The sequence below is a fragment of the Erinaceus europaeus genome, chromosome 11, assembly GCF_950295315.1.
Source record: "Erinaceus europaeus chromosome 11, mEriEur2.1, whole genome shotgun sequence".
NCBI lineage: Eukaryota > Metazoa > Chordata > Mammalia > Eulipotyphla > Erinaceidae > Erinaceus > Erinaceus europaeus.
The window spans coordinates 6,328,833-6,350,231 of NC_080172.1; the positions used below are offsets into that span (position 1 = coordinate 6,328,833).

At 40.3% G+C, this 21,399-nt stretch overlaps 1 protein-coding gene across 2 annotated transcripts in view; it reads left to right on the forward strand.

Moving 5' to 3' along the window:
• The window catches only part of MSH3 (mutS homolog 3), a 217,312-nt gene that overhangs the window by 142,637 nt on the left and 53,276 nt on the right, over positions 1-21,399 (forward strand). The window contains exons 21-25 of one of the 2 annotated variants that reach the window (XM_060201098.1): positions 898-1,074; positions 2,484-2,670; positions 6,925-7,054; positions 11,525-11,693; positions 19,239-19,436. In XM_060201098.1, the coding sequence (XP_060057081.1) occupies positions 898-1,074; positions 2,484-2,670; positions 6,925-7,054; positions 11,525-11,693; positions 19,239-19,392 (817 nt within the window). In that variant the 3' untranslated portion in view covers positions 19,393-19,436. Of the gene's footprint in view, positions 1-897; positions 1,075-2,483; positions 2,671-6,924; positions 7,055-11,524; positions 11,694-19,238; positions 20,235-21,399 lie in introns of those variants that run through there. The other variant, XM_060201099.1, reaches the window with a different exon arrangement.

The following is a 21,399-nucleotide window of genomic DNA, read 5'->3' on the forward strand; positions in this document are numbered from 1 at the left end:
ATTTATTGAAATAATCATGTGGTTTGGGTTTTTTCTCTTACTGATGTGGTGGATTACATTGATTGATTTACATATATATTGTAAATGCATCTCTGGGGTAAATCCTACTTGGTTGTAATGTACAATCTTTTAAAGGCACTCCGGTGTCTAGTTGGCTAGGATTTCATTCAGTATTTTAGTATCTATGTTCATCAGAGATATTGGTCTGTAGTTTTCTTTTTGTGTTGTGTTGCTGTCTGCTTTTGGTATCAGTGTGAGGATGGCTTCATAGAAGGTAGAAGGGAGTATTCCTGTGTCTTCAGTCTTGGAGGAACTTAAAAAGTATAGGCAATAACTCTTCCTTGAATGTTTTGTAGAATTCATTTGTAAAATCATCTGGTCTAGGAACATAGTTCAATATCCCCTCCCTCCCTGTTTGTGTATATTTTCTGCATTTTGATTTATCACTGTGCTCAGAGAGTTCTTTATTTATTTATTTTCCCTTTTGTTGCCCTTGTTGTTTAACATTGTTGTGGTTATTAATGTTGTCGTTGTTGGATAGGACAGAGAGAAATGGAGAGTGGAGGGGAAGACAGAGAGGGGGAGAGAAAGACAGACACCTGCAGACCTGCTTCACCACTTTGTGAAGCGATTCCCCTGCAGGTGGGGAGCCGGGGGCTCAAACTGGGATCCTTACGCAGGTCCTGGCGATTTGCGCCACATGCGGTTAACCCGCTGCGCCACCGCCTGACTCCCAGAGAGTTCTTTAAATGTATCTTCCAGATTGTAAAAGCTTAGTGCTTCTCTGATCCTGATTCTAATCTTGCCTATATAATATTTTTTCCATTGATTATCTTGAATTTTCAAAATTTCTTCTACAACTGTCCCTTTTTTTTTTTTTTTCTTTTTTATCACCAGGGCTTCACCTCTCCTGGCCGACTTTAATTTTTCCAGAGGCAGAGACAAAGAAGAAGGGGGGGAGAAAGGCCACAGGAGCAAAACTTCCCCCAGTGCAGTGTGGGACCAGGCTCCAACCTGGGCTGTGTTTATGACAAAGCAGCACACCATCCAGCCCAATTGTTGTTCCCTTTTGTGGTAGGCGATTTTTATTTTCAGTCTGAAATGCTCTTAATCTTTCTTAGGAGTCCAAATAAAGGCTTGTGTTAATCAAGTATTATCACTTTTGTGGTTATCATTTCCTGGGGTCATAAATTCTAATGTTTCAATTTTTGTTGAATAATTTTCCATCAGAGTATTGCCTTCTCTTTTTTCCTGGACTTCTAATTTTTCTTATATTGTAGTAAAGAACATTAAGGAGAAGTTAAGTGTACATTCTTCCTTCCTACATCTTCTAAAGTGACATCTATGGATTTTGAAGGGCTTCCGATGTGTTCCAGCCACAGAGCTGGTGATGGCTTGATTTCACCATGAGCTTTACCTAAATAAAAGGCACTAAGGTATCAGTTCCACTGCTCTTTGTCATATATGAAGTGTTAGTAAGCAAAACTTAACTGATAAAGTGATATTCCTGAGAAAATAGTTGCCAGCATTCACAAAGTTGTGTATGTTGAAAATCTGAATTCCGAGTTTGGCTTTTACTGCTTGACTTCTGCATGAGTTTATCCAATTATCTTTTCCCCCTCTCTCCCCCAGGTACCTTTTGTGCTAAACAGGCATTTTTCCAAAATGTGTTCTTCTGTAGACCCTTACTGTCACAGTTTTTCTGGGAGAAATTCCATAAGTCTATGATAAAATGAAAAAGAAAAATGCTATGTACTTGTCCCTTCTCTAGGAAATACACAGTATGTGGTGGCAGCATCTTGAAGGCTCAAGCAAGTCTTATAATAGGAAAGACATCGTTGGGGCCCATTTCTATGAAGTCCACTTGAGGAAACTGTATTAGTTTCTGAGATTACTAAAAACGTACAGTTTTCTCTTTAAAAAACAAGTTATTCTAATATACTTCAATTCATAATACTAATCAGTGTGAAATCGTTTTTATGAAGCATTAGAAGGAACTATGAGCTATATACAATATCCTAATACTAGTTTTGGTGTGTGTGTGTGTGTGTGTGTGTGTGTGTGTGTGTGTGTGTGTGTGTGTGATAGTGGGTTACAAGATTGTAAAATTAGAGCATCTTAAACAGCACGAAGAATTGCTGTTCCCCTGTGAGTACCAGACTTTGGTTTGCAGTGATTGGTCAGGAAAAAGGAAAAGTCACCGGTTTCCATATCTCTGTAGGAAGCTTATCCAATAAATCTATCAGATTTCACCAAAAATTCTTCTAGAGGATACAATTTGATGTTAGGCCCTCACTCACAGCTATATAACTGTTATATCTTTTGTTTACATCTAATATCTCATTTCAGTTTTTGGCTTGAAGTATGTAGTCCCTTAGGAGTCTTTTAATATTTGCTGTTCACAAAAAAAAAAAAAAAAAAAAGCCTGACTTTCTAAGAATAGACTTCAGAGGAAAATCAACATGTCTTTACGTTATTTGCAGGATGGGTGCTGCAGATAACATCTATAAAGGGCAGAGTACGTTTATGGAAGAACTGACTGACACAGCAGAAATAATCAGAAAAGCAACATCAAAGTCCTTGGTTATCTTGGATGAACTGGGAAGAGGGACAAGCACCCACGATGGAATTGCCATAGCTTACGCTACTCTTGAACATTTTATTCGAGATGTGAGTATCTTGTGCACTGTTTTGTCCAGGGGTGACCCATACATGTTCTTACCCTCAGTTTCCAGAATAGTAACACTTTTCTTTATTGTCTTTGACCCTATTCCTGTGACTGATCATGAGAATGCTTTACACAGAGTTCAGATTGGCTCTAAATGTTTCTAATTCTTTGAACTGTCTTCCTTTCCTTTGCTGAAGCAAATAAACCTAGCCTGCAGTAGAGGAAAAAAAACCACCTCCCATCTTAGTATCTTCATTAAACTCTATATAAAGAGTAGGAAGCATCCATTTGCAATTCAGTCCTTTTAGAAAGATCAAAAAAGGAGATAGTGTCATTTTCCCGATGTAAGATGCTTTTTCAACAATATTCTAAAAGATTTCAATATAAGGCCTTTGATTTCATATGAAATCAAATCTATCTATCTATATCTATATATATATATATATATATATAGAGAGAGAGAGAGAGAGAGAGAGAGAGAGAGAGGTTCTCTCAATAATGTCCCTCCTTGATACATTTTTTTTTCCCTTTTCTCTTTTGTTGTCCTTGTTTCTTTTATTGTTGTTGTAGTTATTATTGTTGTTGTTATTGACGTCCTCGTTGTTGGATAGGACAGGGAGAAATGGAGAGAGGTGAGGAAGACAGGGGGAGAGAAAGACAGACAGCTGCGGACCTGCTTCACCGCTGGTCAGGTGACCTGCCCTGCAGGTGGGGAGCCGGGGCTTCAACCAGGATCCTTTTGTGGGTCCTTGTGCTACTGCCCAGACTCCCAGTTTTGCTTTTTCTTTTATGTTTTGTTTTACTGAACTCTAACTTCTGGTAGCAGTAGGGATTGAACTTTCAACCTCAGAATCTCAGGCACTTAAGCCTTTTTGCATAACTTCCATTCTTTTTCATTTTATTCTCCGTTCCTTTACTTTTTCTTACTTCCTTTTTTAAAATTCGCTCCATAGTCACTTAAAGCATATTTTATTCGTATTTCTTTGCATAAAATAATGCAAAAGATAAACCCTTTTTACTTAAGCTCTTGTAACCTTCATTTTTGTTGTTATTATTCTCACATTTATATAGAACACAGGTGATGATGGTGTGTTTTCTGCTTTAAATTCTGCTTATTGGACCAGGAAAATAGCTCACTTGGGTAGTGTGCTGAATTGCCATGTGCACAACCTAAATTAGAGGCTGGACTGTGCTGCATTGAAGGAAGCTTTGGTTGTTTTTGTCTCTCTCTGTCTCTATCTAAAGAGATTTAAAAATTATACTTTTTTTTTGCCTCCAGGATTATTGCTGAGGCTCGGTGCCTGCACTATGAATCCACTGCTCCTGGAGGCTATTTTTCCCATTTTGTTGCGCCCTTGTTGTGGTTATTATTGTTATTGTGATTATTATAGCTGTTGTTGTTGTTGGATAGGACAGAGAGAAATCAAGAGAAGAGGGGAAGACAAAGAGGAGGAGAGAAAGATAGACACCTGCAGACCTGCTTCACCACTTGTGAAGCGACCCTCTGCTAGTGGGGAGCCGGGGGCTCAAACCGGGATCCTTATATTGGTCCTTGCACTTCGCGCCACGTGCGCTTAACCTGCTGTGCTACCACCCAGCCCCCCATTATACTTTTTGAGAAAGGATTTCTTTGATATACACACATAGCTGAGAAACTTCTCTTTAATCATTGTAGAATTCATATATTACTTCACAGGTTTGGGCAATTTCTATGATTTCCTCTAAAACACATTTAAAATGAAAGAAACCAGAAGGAGAAGGCTGGGTACCAGGTGATCTCACTTATAGGTGGAGCTGAAGAAACAGGCATAGAAAGGAAGCACACACAGTGAGACTTGGACTAGGTGTGGCATATTGCATGAAAGTAAAGGACAGAACAACTAAAGAGACCCCTTTGTGGGCGCCCATAGGAACTTGCCCTCAGCTTGGTTCAACAACGGTAGAGAATGTTCCATTCTAAGGAAGGCTGGACAACATACTCTATGAGGAAGATGGGTCCTGATATTGGGGCATCTTGGAATGTTCCTACTTATGACCACAGAATGTGAGCTCAGATCTACAGGGGTGCAAAGGTCACATAGGCTTCTCAGCTGAATATGGGCCCTAGATCACATCAAATCGATGGGGTTTACAGTCAACAATATTTATACACCTTTCCCATATTTCGGAGCTACTCTCTTCCCTGATCCAGCTTTTTGGTCCTTTTTCTTCCAGCCATGACATCTCCCCAGACAATAACTTGGATCCACCTGCATATCAGATTTCAGGCTCAGGAGAAAAACAAAACAACTAGTATAGCCAACAGGCCCTTTGGAATATAACTAAAATATGCCTACTAGCTATCTAAAAAATGGGGACCCCCCCAACTCTTCATCTGCACTAATCCAGCCTTTAAGTTCATGATTAGTCAACAATTTGTTTGGCTTTGCATATCAACTCTCTTTTCAGCCACCAGGTTCCAGATGCTAGCATGATGCCAACCAGACTTCCCTGAACAGACAACCCACTATTGTGTCCTGGAGCTCTGATTCCCCAGAACCCCGCCCCACTAGGGAAAGAGAGAGGCAGGCTGGGAGTATGGATTGACCTGTCAATGCCCATGTTCAGCAGGGAAGCAATTACAGAAGCCAGACCTTCCACCTTCTGCATCCCACAATGACCCTGGGTCCATACTCCCAGAGGGATAAAGAATAGGAAAGCTATCAGGGGAGGGCATGGGTTATGGAGTTCTGGTGGTGGGAATTGTGTGGAGTTGTACCCCTTATATCCTATGGTTTTGTCGATGTTTCCTTTTTGTAAATAAAATAAAATAAAATAAGCAAAGGACACTAGGGAAGGAGGGGGGAGTGAGGGAGTGGAGAGGGCATTGGAGCCTTGGTCCATGATGATGGAAAGGGACCTGAGTTGGGGGCTAAGAGTGCCCTGTAGATAGATACCTATCACGAGAGGAGAAATTGTACCCATGTGTCAACAACTCTACTCTCAATAAAATGATAAAAAAAAGTATAGAGAAGAGAAAATTCTACAAACTATCAATGAATGACTATATATAGAGAAGAGAAAGAGACATTCAACATAATTCAGCAGTACTTATCAATGATGACACAACAGTTTTTGCATGAAAGATTATCAGAGGAAAGAATACCACAGTCTCAAAGAATCACCCAGATATTACTAATTATAAAGGAGAAAAGAATGAAGCAAATCAGTAGAATGAAGAAGACCTCTGGGCACCCACTTAGGTCAGTGATTATAATCAGCATCTGCAGTAGTGAGTCAAATTGAATCATGTGTCTTCTGATGTGAAGGAGAGTGTCCCACCTACACATGTATCTTCTTTGTCAAATGAGTGCATGTTTCAAAGTAATACTCCTTGAAATAAATGTGTAATATAATCTGGGGGAAATGGGCAAATTCAAACTGAGGGACTTTATGCAAAGCACCTCTACTGGATATTTCAACAATGTTAGTGTCAGCAGAGACAAAGAAGAAAAGCCTAGAGATTATTGTAGACTAAAGAGACATGATGGGAGTCGGGCAGTAACACAGTCGGTTAAGCGCAAGGACCACCATAAGGATCCCAGATCGAGCCCCCGACTCCCCACCTGCAGGGGAGTCGCTTCACAAGTTGTGAAGCAGGTCTGCAGGTGTCTGTCTTTCTCTTCCCCTCTCTGTCTTCCCCTCCTCTCTTCACTTCTCTGTGTCCTATCCAACAATGACGACATCAATAACTACAACAATAAAAAACAACAAAGCCAACAAAAAGGGAATAAATAAATATTTTTTAAAAAGAGAGAGGCATGGCTAAGTGTGGTACACAGAGCTAAGGGTTTTGTTGGTGCTGTTCTTAAGTGAATAATGTCCAAAAAGAACTGTCCCTCATGAGACACTTTAGCGGGCTATATTTTGGGCAATGGTAACACACTAATGATAAGTTTTTAGTGTGACTTATTCTGATAATAGAGGAGAATATTTTTGTTCATAGGTGAGAAAATGTTAAGGATTTCAGGGTGAAGTGTCATGATGTCTGTAAGTAATTGTCTGGTGGCTTAGGAAAAACAGATGTGTGTAAAAGGGGAGAAAGGAAGGAAGGGGAGAGAGGACATACCAGCGGTTGTCTAGGTAAAGAGTAGAGGGATATTCTGTGAGCTTTTATGAAGGTCTGAAATTGTTCAAAATAGAAAATTGTAAAACTCTTTTATGAAGATGTTACGGTTATAATGAAGTAGCACTAATTGTGTGTCCTTTTGTTTTAGGTGAAATCCTTAACCCTGTTTGTCACCCATTATCCTCCAGTTTGTGAATTAGAAAAATGTTACTCACAGCATGTGGGGAATTACCACATGGGGTTCTTGGTAAATGAGGATGACAGCACACAGGATCCAGGTAGGAAACGTTCTTGTAGTAGTCACAACTAAAACTTTGTCGGTTTCGGTGGCTGGGTGGTGGTGCACATTGAGCGCACCAGTTTACAATGTGCAAGGACCTGGGTTCAAGCCCTTAATCCCCACCTGCAAGGGGAAAGCTTCATGACTGGTGAAGCAGGTCTGCAGGTGTCTGTCTGTCTGTCTGTCTCTCTTCTGCTCTGTCTCCCCTTTCGCTTTTGATTTCTGCCTGTCTCTGCCCAATAAATAAAGATAATGATTTTTTCAAATTTGTTGGTAGCTAATTTATAGGTGCTTAAAATTATTGTTTATTAATAGTAATAGCTGTAGATTTTTCTTCTAAATGGTGTCTTCTCACAATCATTCCTTTCTAAGCTTGAGTAAGTAGTGTTTGCATTCACCCTTGCCATCACTAAGTCCTCTAGTATTGCTCATTTTATTTTTCTATGAGAAAAGTCTAGTTTCAGGAAGGATGTTTGCAGTTTCCTCATAGTTTCATCCTGAGAGAAAGATGGTGTGCCAGTCACCTGCAGAGTGCTATTAGTATCTAAAAGAAAAAAAATCCAATATACTTACCAAAATATCGCTCAACATTAATCACGTCTAAGCTCCTCCATATGCTTCACTGTTGTACACATGGTTTATTTTGATTTGATAAGGCGATGACATTCCAATAGGCAAAGTTGCTCACTGTGTCTGCAGATGGGTGGAGCTTGAACTAAGGCTGGAATCCATGAACTCTGCTCACAGCTTCTCTTCCCTAATAGGACTTCTGTGTGGGATACACAGACGATTTCTTCTAGACTTTCCAACTACTGTTTATATGACAGAAATGAAATATTTCATGAAGAATTCATTAACCAATAGAAATAAATCCAAGTGTTCTAAGTTATATAGTAGGTTTGAATGTAATTTATTTCCTGTTTATTAGTGATTTCTTATTTTTATTCATTTTTTTTAATTTATAAAATGGAAGTATTGACAAAACCATAGGATAAGAGGGGTATAACACCACATAATTCCCACCACCAGAGCTCCTTATCCAATCCCCTCCCTTGTTAGCTTCTCTATTTTTTTTTTTAATAAAAGGGAAACACTGACAAGACCATAGGATAAGAGGGGTACAACTCCACACAATTCCCACCACCAGAACTCCGTATCCCATCCCCTTCCCCTGATAGTTTTCCTATTCTTTAACCCTCTGGAAATATAGACCCAAGGTCATTGTAGGATGCAGAAGATGGAAGGGCTGGCTTCTGTAATTGCTTCCCCGCTGAACATGGGCGTTGACAGGTCGATCCATACTCCCAGCTTACTTCTCTCTTTCCTTAGTGTGGCAGGGTTCTGGGGAGTTAGAGCTCCGTGACACATTGGTGGGGTTGTGCCTACTGTCTATCTACAAAACAGAGACCCCCCCCCCCCAACTCTTCATCTGCACTATTCCAGCCTTTAGGTCCATGGTTAGTCAACAATTTGTTTGGCTTTGTATGTTAACTCTCTTTTCAGCCACCAGGTTCCAGATGCTACCGTGATGCCGACCAGACTTCTCTGGACAGCTTCCCTATTCTTCACCCTTCAGAGAGTATAGACCCGGGATCATTGTGGGAGGTCTGGCTTCTGTAGTTGCTTCTCTGCTGAACATGGGTGTTGAAAGTTCCATCCATACTGCCAGCCTATTTTTCTCTTTCCCTAGTGGGGTAGGGGTCTGGGGAGGTGGGGCTCCAGGACACATTGGTGGGGTTATCTGTCCAGCAAAGTCAGGTTGGCATCATGACAGTGTTTGGAGCCTGGTGGCTGAAAAAAGAGTTAAGATATAAGGCAGAACAAATTGTTGACTAATCATGAACCTAAAGACAAGAATATTACAGATGAAGATTTGGGGGTCTTAGTTTGGAAAAAGCTAGTAGGTCTATTTTAGATATATTCCAAGGGGCCCATGACCCCACTAATTTTTGCCTGAGCTTGACATCTAACATTAAATCTTGTATTTATTTAGTACTGGATATATATAGAGAGAAATTGAGAGGCAAGAGAGAGACACCTGCAACCCTGCTTCGCTACTCGTGAATCTTTCCCCTTGCGGGCAGGGACTGGGGACTTGAACTCAGGTCCTTGTTCACTATAATGTTTGCTCTTAACCAGATGCACCACCACCTGGCCCCGATTTTTAATTTTTTAATCAAATACCCAGGGATGGTTAACACAGTTGGCATGCTACCATGGAAAATCCACTATCCAAGATAGTCCTGAATCCAAATTTTATTTTGAAAAAGTAATAAGATTGGATCTGGAAAAGGATTTAGGCAACTGGCCTAAAATAAACAAAGCAGTGGATTTAAAATGAACTTAGTAACAGGCAGTCCTTGTCTTTTACCGCAATGCACTGTTCAGACACACACACATACCATGGATTCTCCCTTGGAAGCAGTTTCTCTTTTTTTTCTTCCGGTGTTATTGGTAGGGCTTCACTGCTCCTGCAGCAATTTTTAGATTCTTTTTAAACTAGGACAGAGAGAAATTGAGAAGGGAGGAAAAGATAAGAAAGTGAGAGAGAAAGATAGATACCTACAGACCTGCTTCACTGCTTATGTAGCTTCCCTCCTGCAGGTGAGGAGCCAGGGGCTCAGACCGGGATCCTCGATGGGTCCTTGTGCTTTGTACTAGGTGCGCATAACCCAGGCGCCACCACCTCGCCCCCATGGAAACAATTCCTATGGATTCATAGGAACTTACAAGCTAAAACCCAATGGGATGAACAAGAGAGAGTTTATGCCAGGGATGGAGCAACGATAAGACTTTGTAAATGACTAAGCCATGAGGTGTTTTGGCATTTTATTTATTTATTTATTTATTTATTTATTTATTTTTTGCCTCCAGGGTTATTGCTGGAGCTCAGTGACTGCACCATGAATCCACTACTCCTGGAGGCCACTTTTTCCCCCTTTTGTTGTCATTGTTGTTGTAGCCTTGTTGTGGTTATTATCGTTATTGTTCATGTCGTTCGTTGTTGGATAGCACAGAGAGAAATGGAGAGAGGAGGGGAAGACAGAGAGGACGAGAGAAAGACAGACACCTGAAGACCTGCTTCACCGCCTGTGAAGCGACTCCCCTGCAGGTGGGGAGCCGGGGGCTCGAATCGGGATCCTCACGCTGGTCCTTGCGCTTTGCGCCACATGCGCTTAACCCGCTGCGCTACCACCGGACTCCCGCTCTTAAGATTTTTTAACTTGTATTAATGATTTAATAATGATTAACAAGATTGTAAGGTAACAGGGATACCATTCCCCACAGTTCGCACTACCAGAGTTTCGTGTCCCATCTCTTCTATTGGAAGCTTCCCTGTTCTTTATCCCTGTGGGAATATGGACCAGAATCGTTTTTTAATTTTTTTAAAAATTATCTTTAATTATTTATTGGATACAGACAGAAATTGGGAGGGAAGGGGGTGATAGAGAGGGAGAGAGACAGACACCTGCAGCACTGCTTTACCACTCATGAAGCTTTCCCTCTGTAGGTGGGGACCAGGGGCTTGAACCCAGGTCCTTGTGCATTGTCACATGCGCTCAACCAAGTGTGTCACCACCTGGCCTCCTGTGTCAAAGATATTTATGAGATGCAGAAGGTGGAAGGTCTGGCTTCTGTAATTGCTTCTCCACTAGACATGGGTATTGGCAGGTAATTCCATATCCCTAGCCTATTTCTATCTCTCCCTAGTGGGGCAGAGCTCTGGAGAGGTGGGGTTTTGGAACACATAGGAGAGGTCATTTGCCCAGGGAAGTTAGGATGGCATCATGGTACTGTCTGCAACTTGGTGGCTGAAAAACGGTAAGGTACAAATCAAATCATTCAATAAATAGGCCCGAAGTCTTTGTTTCAGTTTTACTGTTACTGTCAGTAAGTGTTGCTTACTCATAAGCCAGGTGTGGAGGCAAGTGAATTTTCTTTCTTGTACAATTTATTTTTGTCTTCAGGGTTATCACTGGAGCTTGGTGCCGACACTACAAATCCACTGGTCCTGGTGGCCATTTTTTCTGCTTTATTGGATAGGACAGAGAGAGATTGAGAGGGGAGGGGAAATAGGGAGAAAGAGAAAGAGAGAAAAAGAAATAAGACACCTGCAGACCTGCTTCACCACTTGGCAAGTGTCCCCCACAGGTGGGGTCTTTGTGTGAGTCTTGTGCTTTAGTACTGTGTGCACTCACTGGGTGTGCCACTGTCACCTTCTGCACCTCGTAAAGAATAGGGAAGCTTCCAGTGGAGGGAAGGGGAACTCTGGTTAGTGGCAACTGTGTGGCATTGTACCCTGTTATCTTACAATCTTGTTATTCATTATTAAATCACTAATACAATTTTTTAAAAATCTCAAACCTGAATAGAGTGAAATTACAAGAACTCTCATGTTTTTTTCTTTCAGCATTTCGAAATACTTTACCTCCTTTTATTTATTATTTTTTTTAACTTTATCTTGTAGATGATGAAGAGCTCCCTGATTTTGTCACTTTTCTTTACCAATTAACCAGAGGAACTGCAGCAAGGAGTTATGGGCTAAATGTGGCTAAACTCGCAGAAGTTCCTGGAGAAATTTTAAGGAAAGCAGCGAACAAGTCAAAAGAACTGGAAGCATTAGTAACTATGAAAAGGTCAGAATGATTGTGAGTTGGTTTCCAGTCTAGCTTAAATCCTTCCAGGTTTCCTGAGGAGGAGCATTGTCCTGTGAATGAGTATCAGCTGTCTCTTTGGTCCTCCAGAACATGTCATTACAAACAGCTTTTGGCAGAGCTCAGGTGAATTTAGTCCATCTTCTCCAGTCGCAGTCTTTATTAGAAGACTAAATCATTTTGCTAAAGAATTAACTGGACTCTTCAGTGTGTACCAACACATTAGTTGCTTAGTGTATTTAATTGTAAAAGCAAACAAACAAACAAAAAGAATGGCTAAAGAAACTTGAAGATTTAATACTTTCAGACTACTTTTTAAATTTATATGTTGTACTAGGTAGCAATTCTTGCATTAAAATTTTGGGAATTCTGTCTGAATAGGAATGAAGATGACAGTACTATGTAATGATGCGATTGCAGTCAGTATCCACATATCAGTTATTTTGCAGATTGTGGCAATTTTTTTATTCAAAACTGGCTTTTTTCAAAAAGAATATTTATTTATTTATAATTTATTTCTTTATTGGGGAATTAATGTTTTACATTCAACAGTAAATACAATAGTTTGTACAACGTAACATTCCCCAGATTCCCATTTAACAATACAACCCCCACTAATGTCATTCATCATCTTTCATGGACCTGTATTCTCCCCACCCACCCACCCACCCCAGAGTCTTTTACTTTGGTGTAATACTCCAATTCCATTTCAGGTTCGACTTGTGTTTTCTTTTCTAATCTTGTTTTTCAACTTCGGCCTGAGAGTGAGATCATCCCATATTCATCCTTCTGTTTCTGACTTATTTCACTCAACATGATTTTTTCAAGGTCCATCCAAGATCGGCTGAAAACGGTGAAGTCACCATTTTTTACAGCTGAGTAGTATTCCATTGTGTATCTAGACCACAACTTGCTCAGCCACTCATCTGTTGTTGGACACCTGGGTTGCTTCCAGGTTTTGACTATTACAAATTGTGCTGCCAAGAACATATGTGTACACAGATCTTTTTGGATGGATGTGTTGAGTTCCTTAGGATATATCCCCAGGAGGGGAATTACAGGATCATAGGGTAGGTCCATTTCTAGCCTTCTGAGAGTTCTCCAGACTGTTCTCCACAGAGGTTGGACCAATTGACATTCCCACCAGCAGTGCAGGAGGGTTCCTTTGACCCCACACCCTCTCCAGCATTTGCTGCTGTTCCCTTTTCTGATGTATGACATTCTCACATGAGTGAAGTGATATCTCATTGTTGTCTTTATTTGCATTTCTCTGACAATCAGAGACTTGGAGCATTTTTTCATGTGTTTCTCGGCCTTTACGATCTCTTCTGCGGTGAATATTCTGTCCAAGTCCTCCCCCCATTTTTGGATGGGGTTATTTGTTGTCTGGTTGTTGAGTCTGGCAAGCTCTTTATATATGTTGGTTATTAAACTCTTATCTGATATATGGCATGTAAAGATCTTCTCCCATTCTGTGAGGGGTCTCTTGGTTTGGGTAATGGTTTCTTTTGCTGTGAAGAAGCTTTTGAATTTGATGTAGTCCCATAGGTTTATACTTGCTTTAGTCTTCTTTGTAACTGGATTCGTTTCATTGAAGATGTCTTTAAAATTTATGCGGAAAAGAGTTCTGCCAATATTTTCCTCTTAGTATCTGATAGTTTGTGGTCTAACATACAAGTCCTTGATCCACTTGGAATTTACTTTTGTATTTGGTGAAATACAGTGATTCAGTTTCATTCTTCTGCATGTTTCAACCCATTGTTTCCAACACCATTTGTTGAAGAGACTCTGCTTTCCCCATGTAATAGTCTGGGCCCCTTTGTCAAAGATTAGATGTCCATAGGTGTGGGGCCTCATTTCTGGGCTCTCAATTCTATTCCACTGGTCAGTGTGTCTGTCCATGTTCCAGTACCAAGCAGTTTTGGTGACAATGGCCCTATAATACAGTTTGAGATCTGGGAGTGTGATGCCTCCGGTTCTGTTCTTTTTTCTCAAGATTGTTTTGGCAATTCTAGGTCTTTTCTGGTTCCAGATAAACATTTGTAGCATTTGTTCTATTCTCCTAAAAAATGTGCTTGGGATCTTGATGAGGATAGCATTCAATTTGTAGATGGCTCTGGGTAATATATTCATTTTGATGATGTTAGTTCTTCCAACCCACGAACATGGAATATCTTTCCACTACTTTGTGTCTTTTTCAATTTCTTTGAGTAGTGACTCATAATTTTCAGTATACAAGTCTTTCACTTCCTTGGTTAGATTTACTCCTAGATATTTTATTGTTTTTGTTGCTATAGTAAAAGGAATTGACTTCTGGATTTCAATTTCTTCTAACTTAGTGTTTGCATAGAGGAATGCCACTGACTTTTGAATGTTAATTTTGTAGCCTGACACCTTACTGTATTGCCTGATGATTTCCAAAAGCTTCTTGCTGGATTCCTTAGGTTTTTCCATGTATACTATCATGTCATCTACAAATAAGGAGAGTTTGACTTCTTCTCTTCCAATCTGTATGCCTTTAATTCCTTGCTCCTGCCTGATTGCTATGGCAAGAACTTCCAACACTGTGTTCAATAGTAATGGTGATAGTGGGCAGCCCTGTCTAGTACCTGATCAGAGGGGAAATGCTTCCAGTTTTTCACCATTGAGTATGATGTTGGCTGTAGGTTTGCTATATATAGACTCCACTATCTTCAGGAATTTTCCATCTGTTCCCATTTTTTGTAGTGTTTTGATCATAAAGGGATGTTGTATTTTGTCAAAGGCTTTCTCTGCATCTATTGATATGACCATGTGGTTTTTGGTCTTGCTTTTGTTGATGTGGTGGATCACATTGATTGATTTACGTATATTAAACCAACCTTGCATGCCTGGGATAAATCCCACTTGGTCATGATGAACAATCTTTTTGATATGCTGCTATATCCGGTTGGCTAGAATTTTGTTCAATATTTTGCATCTATGTTCATCAGAGATATTGGTCTGTAGTTTTCTTTTTTGGTTGTGTCCCTGTCTGCTTTTGGTATCAGGGTGATGTTGGCTTCATAAAAACTGGCAGGGAGTATTCCAGTGTCTTCAATCTTCTGGAAGACTTTTAAAAGTAGAGGTATTAATTCTTCTTTGAAGGTTTTGTAGAATTCATTTGTAAAACCATCTGGTCCAGGACTTTTATTTTTGTGGAGATTTTTGATAACTGTTTCAATTTCATTAGCTGTGATGGGCCTGTTCATGTTATCCACTTCCTCTTTACTTAGTTTTGGAAGTTGGTAGGTATCTAGGAAATCATTCATTTCTTCCAGGTTCTCTAGCTTGGTGGCATATAGTTGTTCATAGAAGCCTCGCATGATATGTTGAATTTCTGCGGTGTCTGTTGTGATATCTCCTCTTTCATTTACTATCCGATTTATTTGGGTCTTCTCCCTTTTTTTGTTTTGTGAGTCTGGCTAAAGGTTTGTCGATTTTGTTTACTCTTTTGAAGAACCAACATTTACTTTCATTGATCTTTTGTATGGTTTTCCTATTCTCAATGTTATTTATTTCTGCCTTAACTTTAGTGATTTCTGTCCTTCTGGTTGCTTTAGGATTCCTTTGTTGTTCTTCTTCTAGGTCTTTAGGATGTGCAATCAGGCTGTTTATTTGTGCCTTTTCTTGTTTCCTAATGTGTGCTTGTATAGCTATGAACTTCCCTCTTAGGACTGCTTTAGCTGTGTCCCAAATATTTTGATAGCTTGTGTCTTCATTTTCATTGAACTCTCGAAACATTTTGATTTCTTCCTTGATTTCCTCTTTGACCCAGAAGTTGTTAAGAAGTGTACTGTTGAGCTTCCACATTTTGGGACTGTTACTAATCTTTTGTTGATTGTTAAGTGTTAGTTTAATTCCACTGTGGTCTGAGAAGATGCTTGGGATGATTTCAGTGCTCTTGAATTGGCTGATGCTGTCTTTGTGGCCTAACCTATGGTCTATCCTTGAGAATGATCCATGTGGATTTGAGTAAAATGTGTATTCCAGTTTCTTGGGATGAATGACTCTGAAAATGTCCAATAGTTCTAGTTTATCTATCTCTTCATTTAGCTCCCTTATGTCTTTATTGATTTTCTGCCTGGAAGATGTGTCAAGTTGAGAGAGTGGGGTGTTGAAGTCCCCTACTATGATTGTGTTACTGTTAATATATTGCTGTAGCTCTTTCAGTAGAAGTTTGATGTATTTAGATGGCTTCTCATTGGGTGCATAGATATTAATAATTGTTAAGTCCTCTTGATTGACTGATTCTCTGAGCATTAAGTAGTGTCCATTCCTATCTTTTTTAATCTTATCTATTTTAAAGTCTATCATGTCAGATATGAGAATAGCTGTTCCTGCCCTTTTTTGTGGGCCATTGGCTTGTATGATAGTTTTCCATCCTTTCACTTTAAGTCTGTGTTTGTCTTGTTGATTTGGTGAGTTTCCTGTAGACAACATATTGTTGGGTTGTGTTTTCTGATCCATCTTCCTACTCTGTGTCTTTTAATAGGTGAATTCAGGCCATTGACATTTATTGATATCAAAGATTGAAGATATTTTAATGCCATTCTTGTAGAGTTTTAGAATGTTTTGATATATGTCCTATTTGTGGTGGTCTGATTGTTTATAGGAGACCTTTCAGAACTTCTTTCAGGGCAGGCTTGGTGATGGTTGCTTCCTTCAACTGTTGCTTGTCTGAGAAGGTTTTGATGCTTCCATCTAGTCTGAATGACAGTCAAGCAGGATATAGTATTCTTGGCTGAAAGCCTTTCTCATGGAGCACTCGATAGATACCTTGCCATTCTCTTCTGGCCTGTAGTGTTTGTATGGAGAAGTCTGCTACTAATCTTATGGGTTTTCCTTTGTAGGTGACTCTTTGTTTTTCTCTTGCAGCCTTGAGGATCCTTTCTTTATCCTTATTCCTTTCCATTCTATGTATGACATGTCTTGGTGTCTTTAGGTCTGGGTTAATTCTGTTTGGGACCCTCTGGGCTTCTTGAATTTTTATGTCTTTGATGTTGTCTAGACTAGAGAAATTTTCAGCTACTATGGCCTGGAAAATATTTTCTTCCTCTCCTTCTCGTTCTTCCTCTGGTATGCCAATAATGCGTATATTGTTTCTTTTGAAGTCATCCCATAGGACTCTGTTGTTGTTTTCAGCATCTCTTAATCTCTTTTTGAGATCTCTTACTTCTTTTTTAGTTGTCTCTAATTCATCCTCAATCTTGCTAATTCTGTCTTCAGCCTCATAGATTCTATTCTCTCTGCCCTCTACTGCTTTCTGGAGTTCATCTATTTTGTTGCCCTGCTCTGATACTGTTTTAGCTTGTTCAGCTAGTTGCCTTCTTAGCTCAGCGATTTCAGCTTTCAGCTCTCTAATAACCGTGAGATAATTAGTATTTTCTTCCATATTCTCATTTGTTGTTCCTGCATTTCTGATTACAATTTTTTCAAATTCTTTACTCATTCCTGTTATTATTTCCTTAGCTAATGTTTGGATGTTGAACTCGTTATTTTGTGCTTCACCCTCTGGAGGACTTTTAGCTGGACTCTTGTCCTGGTTCGATTCTCCAATATTGTTTCTTATTGTTTTAACCATTTTATATATTATGTTATGAGTTTTATGTATCAGTACTTTTCAAATTATTGATCACTATTTCCTGGATTGACTTGTGTCTAAGTAAGTTAATTAAAGGGTTCATAGTGGTGGAAGTTAACAGTTGTTTCAATCCCTGAGTTGGAGCTCAGTGGTTTAAAAGCCTCTTTCTTTTTTTTTTTTTTTTCCTTCCCTGTAGGCTATGGGAGCCTGAGGGCTTTTAAACTATCAATAGGCTTCTTAGCTTAATCACTGACTCCTGACCAAGAGATAAAGCAGGGTGTGGCAGAGATAATCCAGTGGTTATGCAAAGAGACTTTCACAGCCCCTCAGCCATGCCACCGAGGTATAGGTCTTCTCCTGAGTTTCCCGGTTAGATCTCTGTCCCCTGGTGTCCCTCCCTGTTGCTGCTCCAGATTCTGAGGGTAGTAGCAATGGAGACTCAGAGTTGCACTTGGTGAGTCTCTGGGGAGTCCTCTCCTCCCTTCAGCTGTCCCCTTGTTGTGGAGCAGACTGGAGGTGGTGTCTCCACTGATAAACTGTTGAACTGTTAGCAGTCACTTAATCTCTCCTTAGGCCCCTCTCTCCTCTCTGTCACTAGCCACACATGTTTGTACTCACGGGTGATTTACTGGGTTCCTGTGGTCATTCTAGTCCTGTCTTATTTCGGTCCGGGTGGTCTCCTTTGGTATTCCTAGTTGATCCGGGAGAGGAGAGGAGAGGAGAGGAGAGGAGAGGAGAGGAGAGGAGAGGAGAGGAGAGGAGAGGAGAGGAGAGGAGAGGAGAGGAGAGGAGAGGAGAGGAGAGGAGAGGAGAGGAGAGGAGAGGAGAGAAAGTGATCTGCTGCTCGTAGCTCCGCCTCCCTATTTATTTATTTATTCCCTTTTGTTGTTTTATTGTTGTAGTTATTATTGTTGTTGTCATTGTTGGATAGGACAGAGAGAAATGGAGAGAGGAGGGGAAGACAGAGAGGGGGAGAGAAAGATAGACACCTGCAGACCTACTTCACCACCTGTGAAGCGACTTCCATGCAGGTGGGGAGCTGGGGGCTCGAACTGGCATCTTTGAGCATTGCACCACCAGCACTCAACCTGCTGCACTACCACCCAGCTCCCTCAAAACTGGCTTTTCTTTGTCATCTAGAGTATTTACATGAATTCATTCCATCTTTTCCCCTTTATATGTAGTCAGTATATTGACTAATATTTACATATAATCTGAGATATACTTTTAAAGGTCTATCTTCCTAGAACAATATCATACTAATAAATATTGAACTGTAGTATTTTGGTTTTCAGAGAGATATACTGTAGCAATTACTGTGCTTACTGCTTCAGAGAAAGGAACTCACCACACTGCAGCTGCCTTGTGATGTAGGTGATCACTGTGGTGATCTGATCCCTTGTTAGAGCTCCAGAAAGAGAGGCCAAGCCAGAGGTGGGAAAGTGCTCAGGAAGCCGGGGTCACATAGCTAGTCCAGATAGAGCTGGAACTCAGTCACTCTTAACTCCAGACCCTAAATGATTAACTGAGTTACTGTATGTAGGCAACAAAAGAAAAAAAAAAAGTAGGTCTATGTTATGCTGCCATTTTAGTCCTCCATTAGCTGGCTTTATTTTATTAAATCAATGTGCTCTTTGTCCTCTGAGGAATAGATAAAGATGCATGGTCTATGACTGTGTTCGAAGGGGAGGGAGGTAGGCTTCCCGACCAAGAGGCAGTGGCGCTGATCAATAATTCAGATGCCTTGGTTCTTGACTATTGATTGCGACACACTGAAAACACTTCCCACCGGAAGGCTGATGCTAACGTGACTTTCTAGTCACAGAGCCCCTGCCTGGGAATCTAGTGAATGTTTATAACTTTCAATTAGATGTCTCATCAGTAATTTCACGAATTCAATAGGTGGCGTTTTATTTCTCCTCCAGGAACAGGCTAAAGTGTTTTGCAAACTTATGGAAGATAAATGGCGCAAAGGACCTGCAGAAGTGGACAGAAGAGGTTCAGATGAGAGGAGCAATGAGCTGCTCTCTCCCTGATTACAACACAGATGACGCCTTCGAAGGAGCAGTGGAGAGCTGAAGTTACTGTGAGCCAACTGCACAGTAGCAGTTCGTCTTTCTGTGGTACGAGCATAAAACCGCCACCACTATATATTCCTGTTAGATACACTAAGACCTTTTTTTGTGGGACATCTGTTCCAGGTTCCTGTTAACCCTGATTTTAAAAAAGAGTCACCATTGACAAATACTAAGGCTTGTTATGGAGTTAAGAAATTTCATGGTAAACTTTGTTTAAAGCCAAAACATTCTAAATAAGTTAGTTTTAAAGTGGCAGGTGCTGTTGATGAACGAACTTTTAGCAAGCGATACAGAAATTAAATGTGTTTGCTTCAGTTCAGATCATTTGCAAAAGGGAGATGTCTAGCAGAAAAGTGCTTTTTCATCTGACTTGGAATGATTTTCTAATGCTACCAGTTTATTCACTGTTAGCAAAGAATATTTTTATAAGGAATAGAATTATCTGGCCTTTATGAGCACGAGAAGAATAAAATCATATGAAATTTGAAAAGTTGAAAATTCTGTTTTTAAGAGCTCAAAGACTGCTGGATAAACTATCGTTCATTCAAGTAATAAAACGTGTAGTGAGTGCTTGTTAGAAATTACGAGTTTTCAGGGCTGGGTGGTGGTTGATGCACCTGGTTGAGCATATATGTTACAATGCGCAAAGACCCGGGTTCAAGCCCCTAGTCCCCACCTGCAGGGGGAAGGCTTTGTGAGTGGTGAAGCAGTGTTCCAGGTGTCTTTCTGTCTATCTCCATCCCCATCCCCCACTTCCCTCTCAATTTCTGGCTGTCTCTGTCCAGTAAATAAATAAAGATAATACCAAAAAATTTTTAATAAATTTTGAGTTTTCTTGTTGAATGTTGGAGTTTTGAACTTATCATTTCTAATCCTTTCTGATAGAGGCCATCCTCTCAGTGGTGAGGTGGCATCTTACTGCTGCTTTGAGTTACATTTCTCTGACCATAAGTGACCTTGAGCGTATTTTAATATGCTTGTTGGCCATTGGGGAGTTTCTTTGGTTAAACAGTCTGTTCAGTTCTTTTTTTCCTTTTTTTTTTTTTTAATAGGAAAGTTTGTTCTTTTGTTGCTGAGTTTGGGGGGGGGGGTCTTTATATGGTATAGTTATTAGCCCTTTGAGGTTTGACACATGAATTACCTTTCCCCATCCATGGGATGCCTTTCTGTTTTTGGTATGGTTCCTCAGTCAGGCTTTGCGGTTTGCTGTAATCCTGTTGGTTTATTTACTTTAGTTTTTTCTGTAAGTCTTTGGTCCATTTTAAGTGGGCTTTTGTGCATGGTGACTTGAGCTGGTCTTCTTTCATTCTTCTGCCTGTAAATACCCAGTCCCAACATCATCTAGCAAAGACACTTTCCGTCCTCCAATCAATGTTCTGGGCCCCTCTTTGTAGATTGACTATCCATGTAACGTGATACTTTATCTCTGAACCTTCGGTTACATTTCATTGATTTGACAGACACATTGAGGTGATTACTTACACCGGCCCTAATAATGACCCCTGAAAAAAGAGTCAGCTTAGTTTTCATTTACCAAAGAATGGTTGGCTGTTACTTTTGAGTCACTTACACTTTACTCGTCATCTGATTCTCAAACTTTTGCAAGTTAGAGTGTAATAGAGTTTGACAGATTCCACCATCCCTCCCTCCAGAAGCACTAGACTTTAGTGAAATTCTGAAAAAATGTCTCTGGTGACTACGATCATTTTTTTAAAAAATATTTATTTATTTATTTATTTATTCCCTTTCGTTGCCCTACTATTTTTTATTGTTGTAGTTATTATTGTTGTCATCATTGTTGGATAGGACAGAGAGAAATGGAGAGAGGAGGGGAAGACAGAGAGGGGGAGAGAAAGACAAGACACCTGCAGACCTGCTTCACTGCCTGTGAAGTGACTCCCCTGAGGGTGGGGAGCCGGGGGCTCAAACCGGGATCCTCATGCCGGTCCTTGTTCTTTGTAGCACGTGCGCTTAACCCGCTGCGCTACCGCCCGACTCCCCTACGATT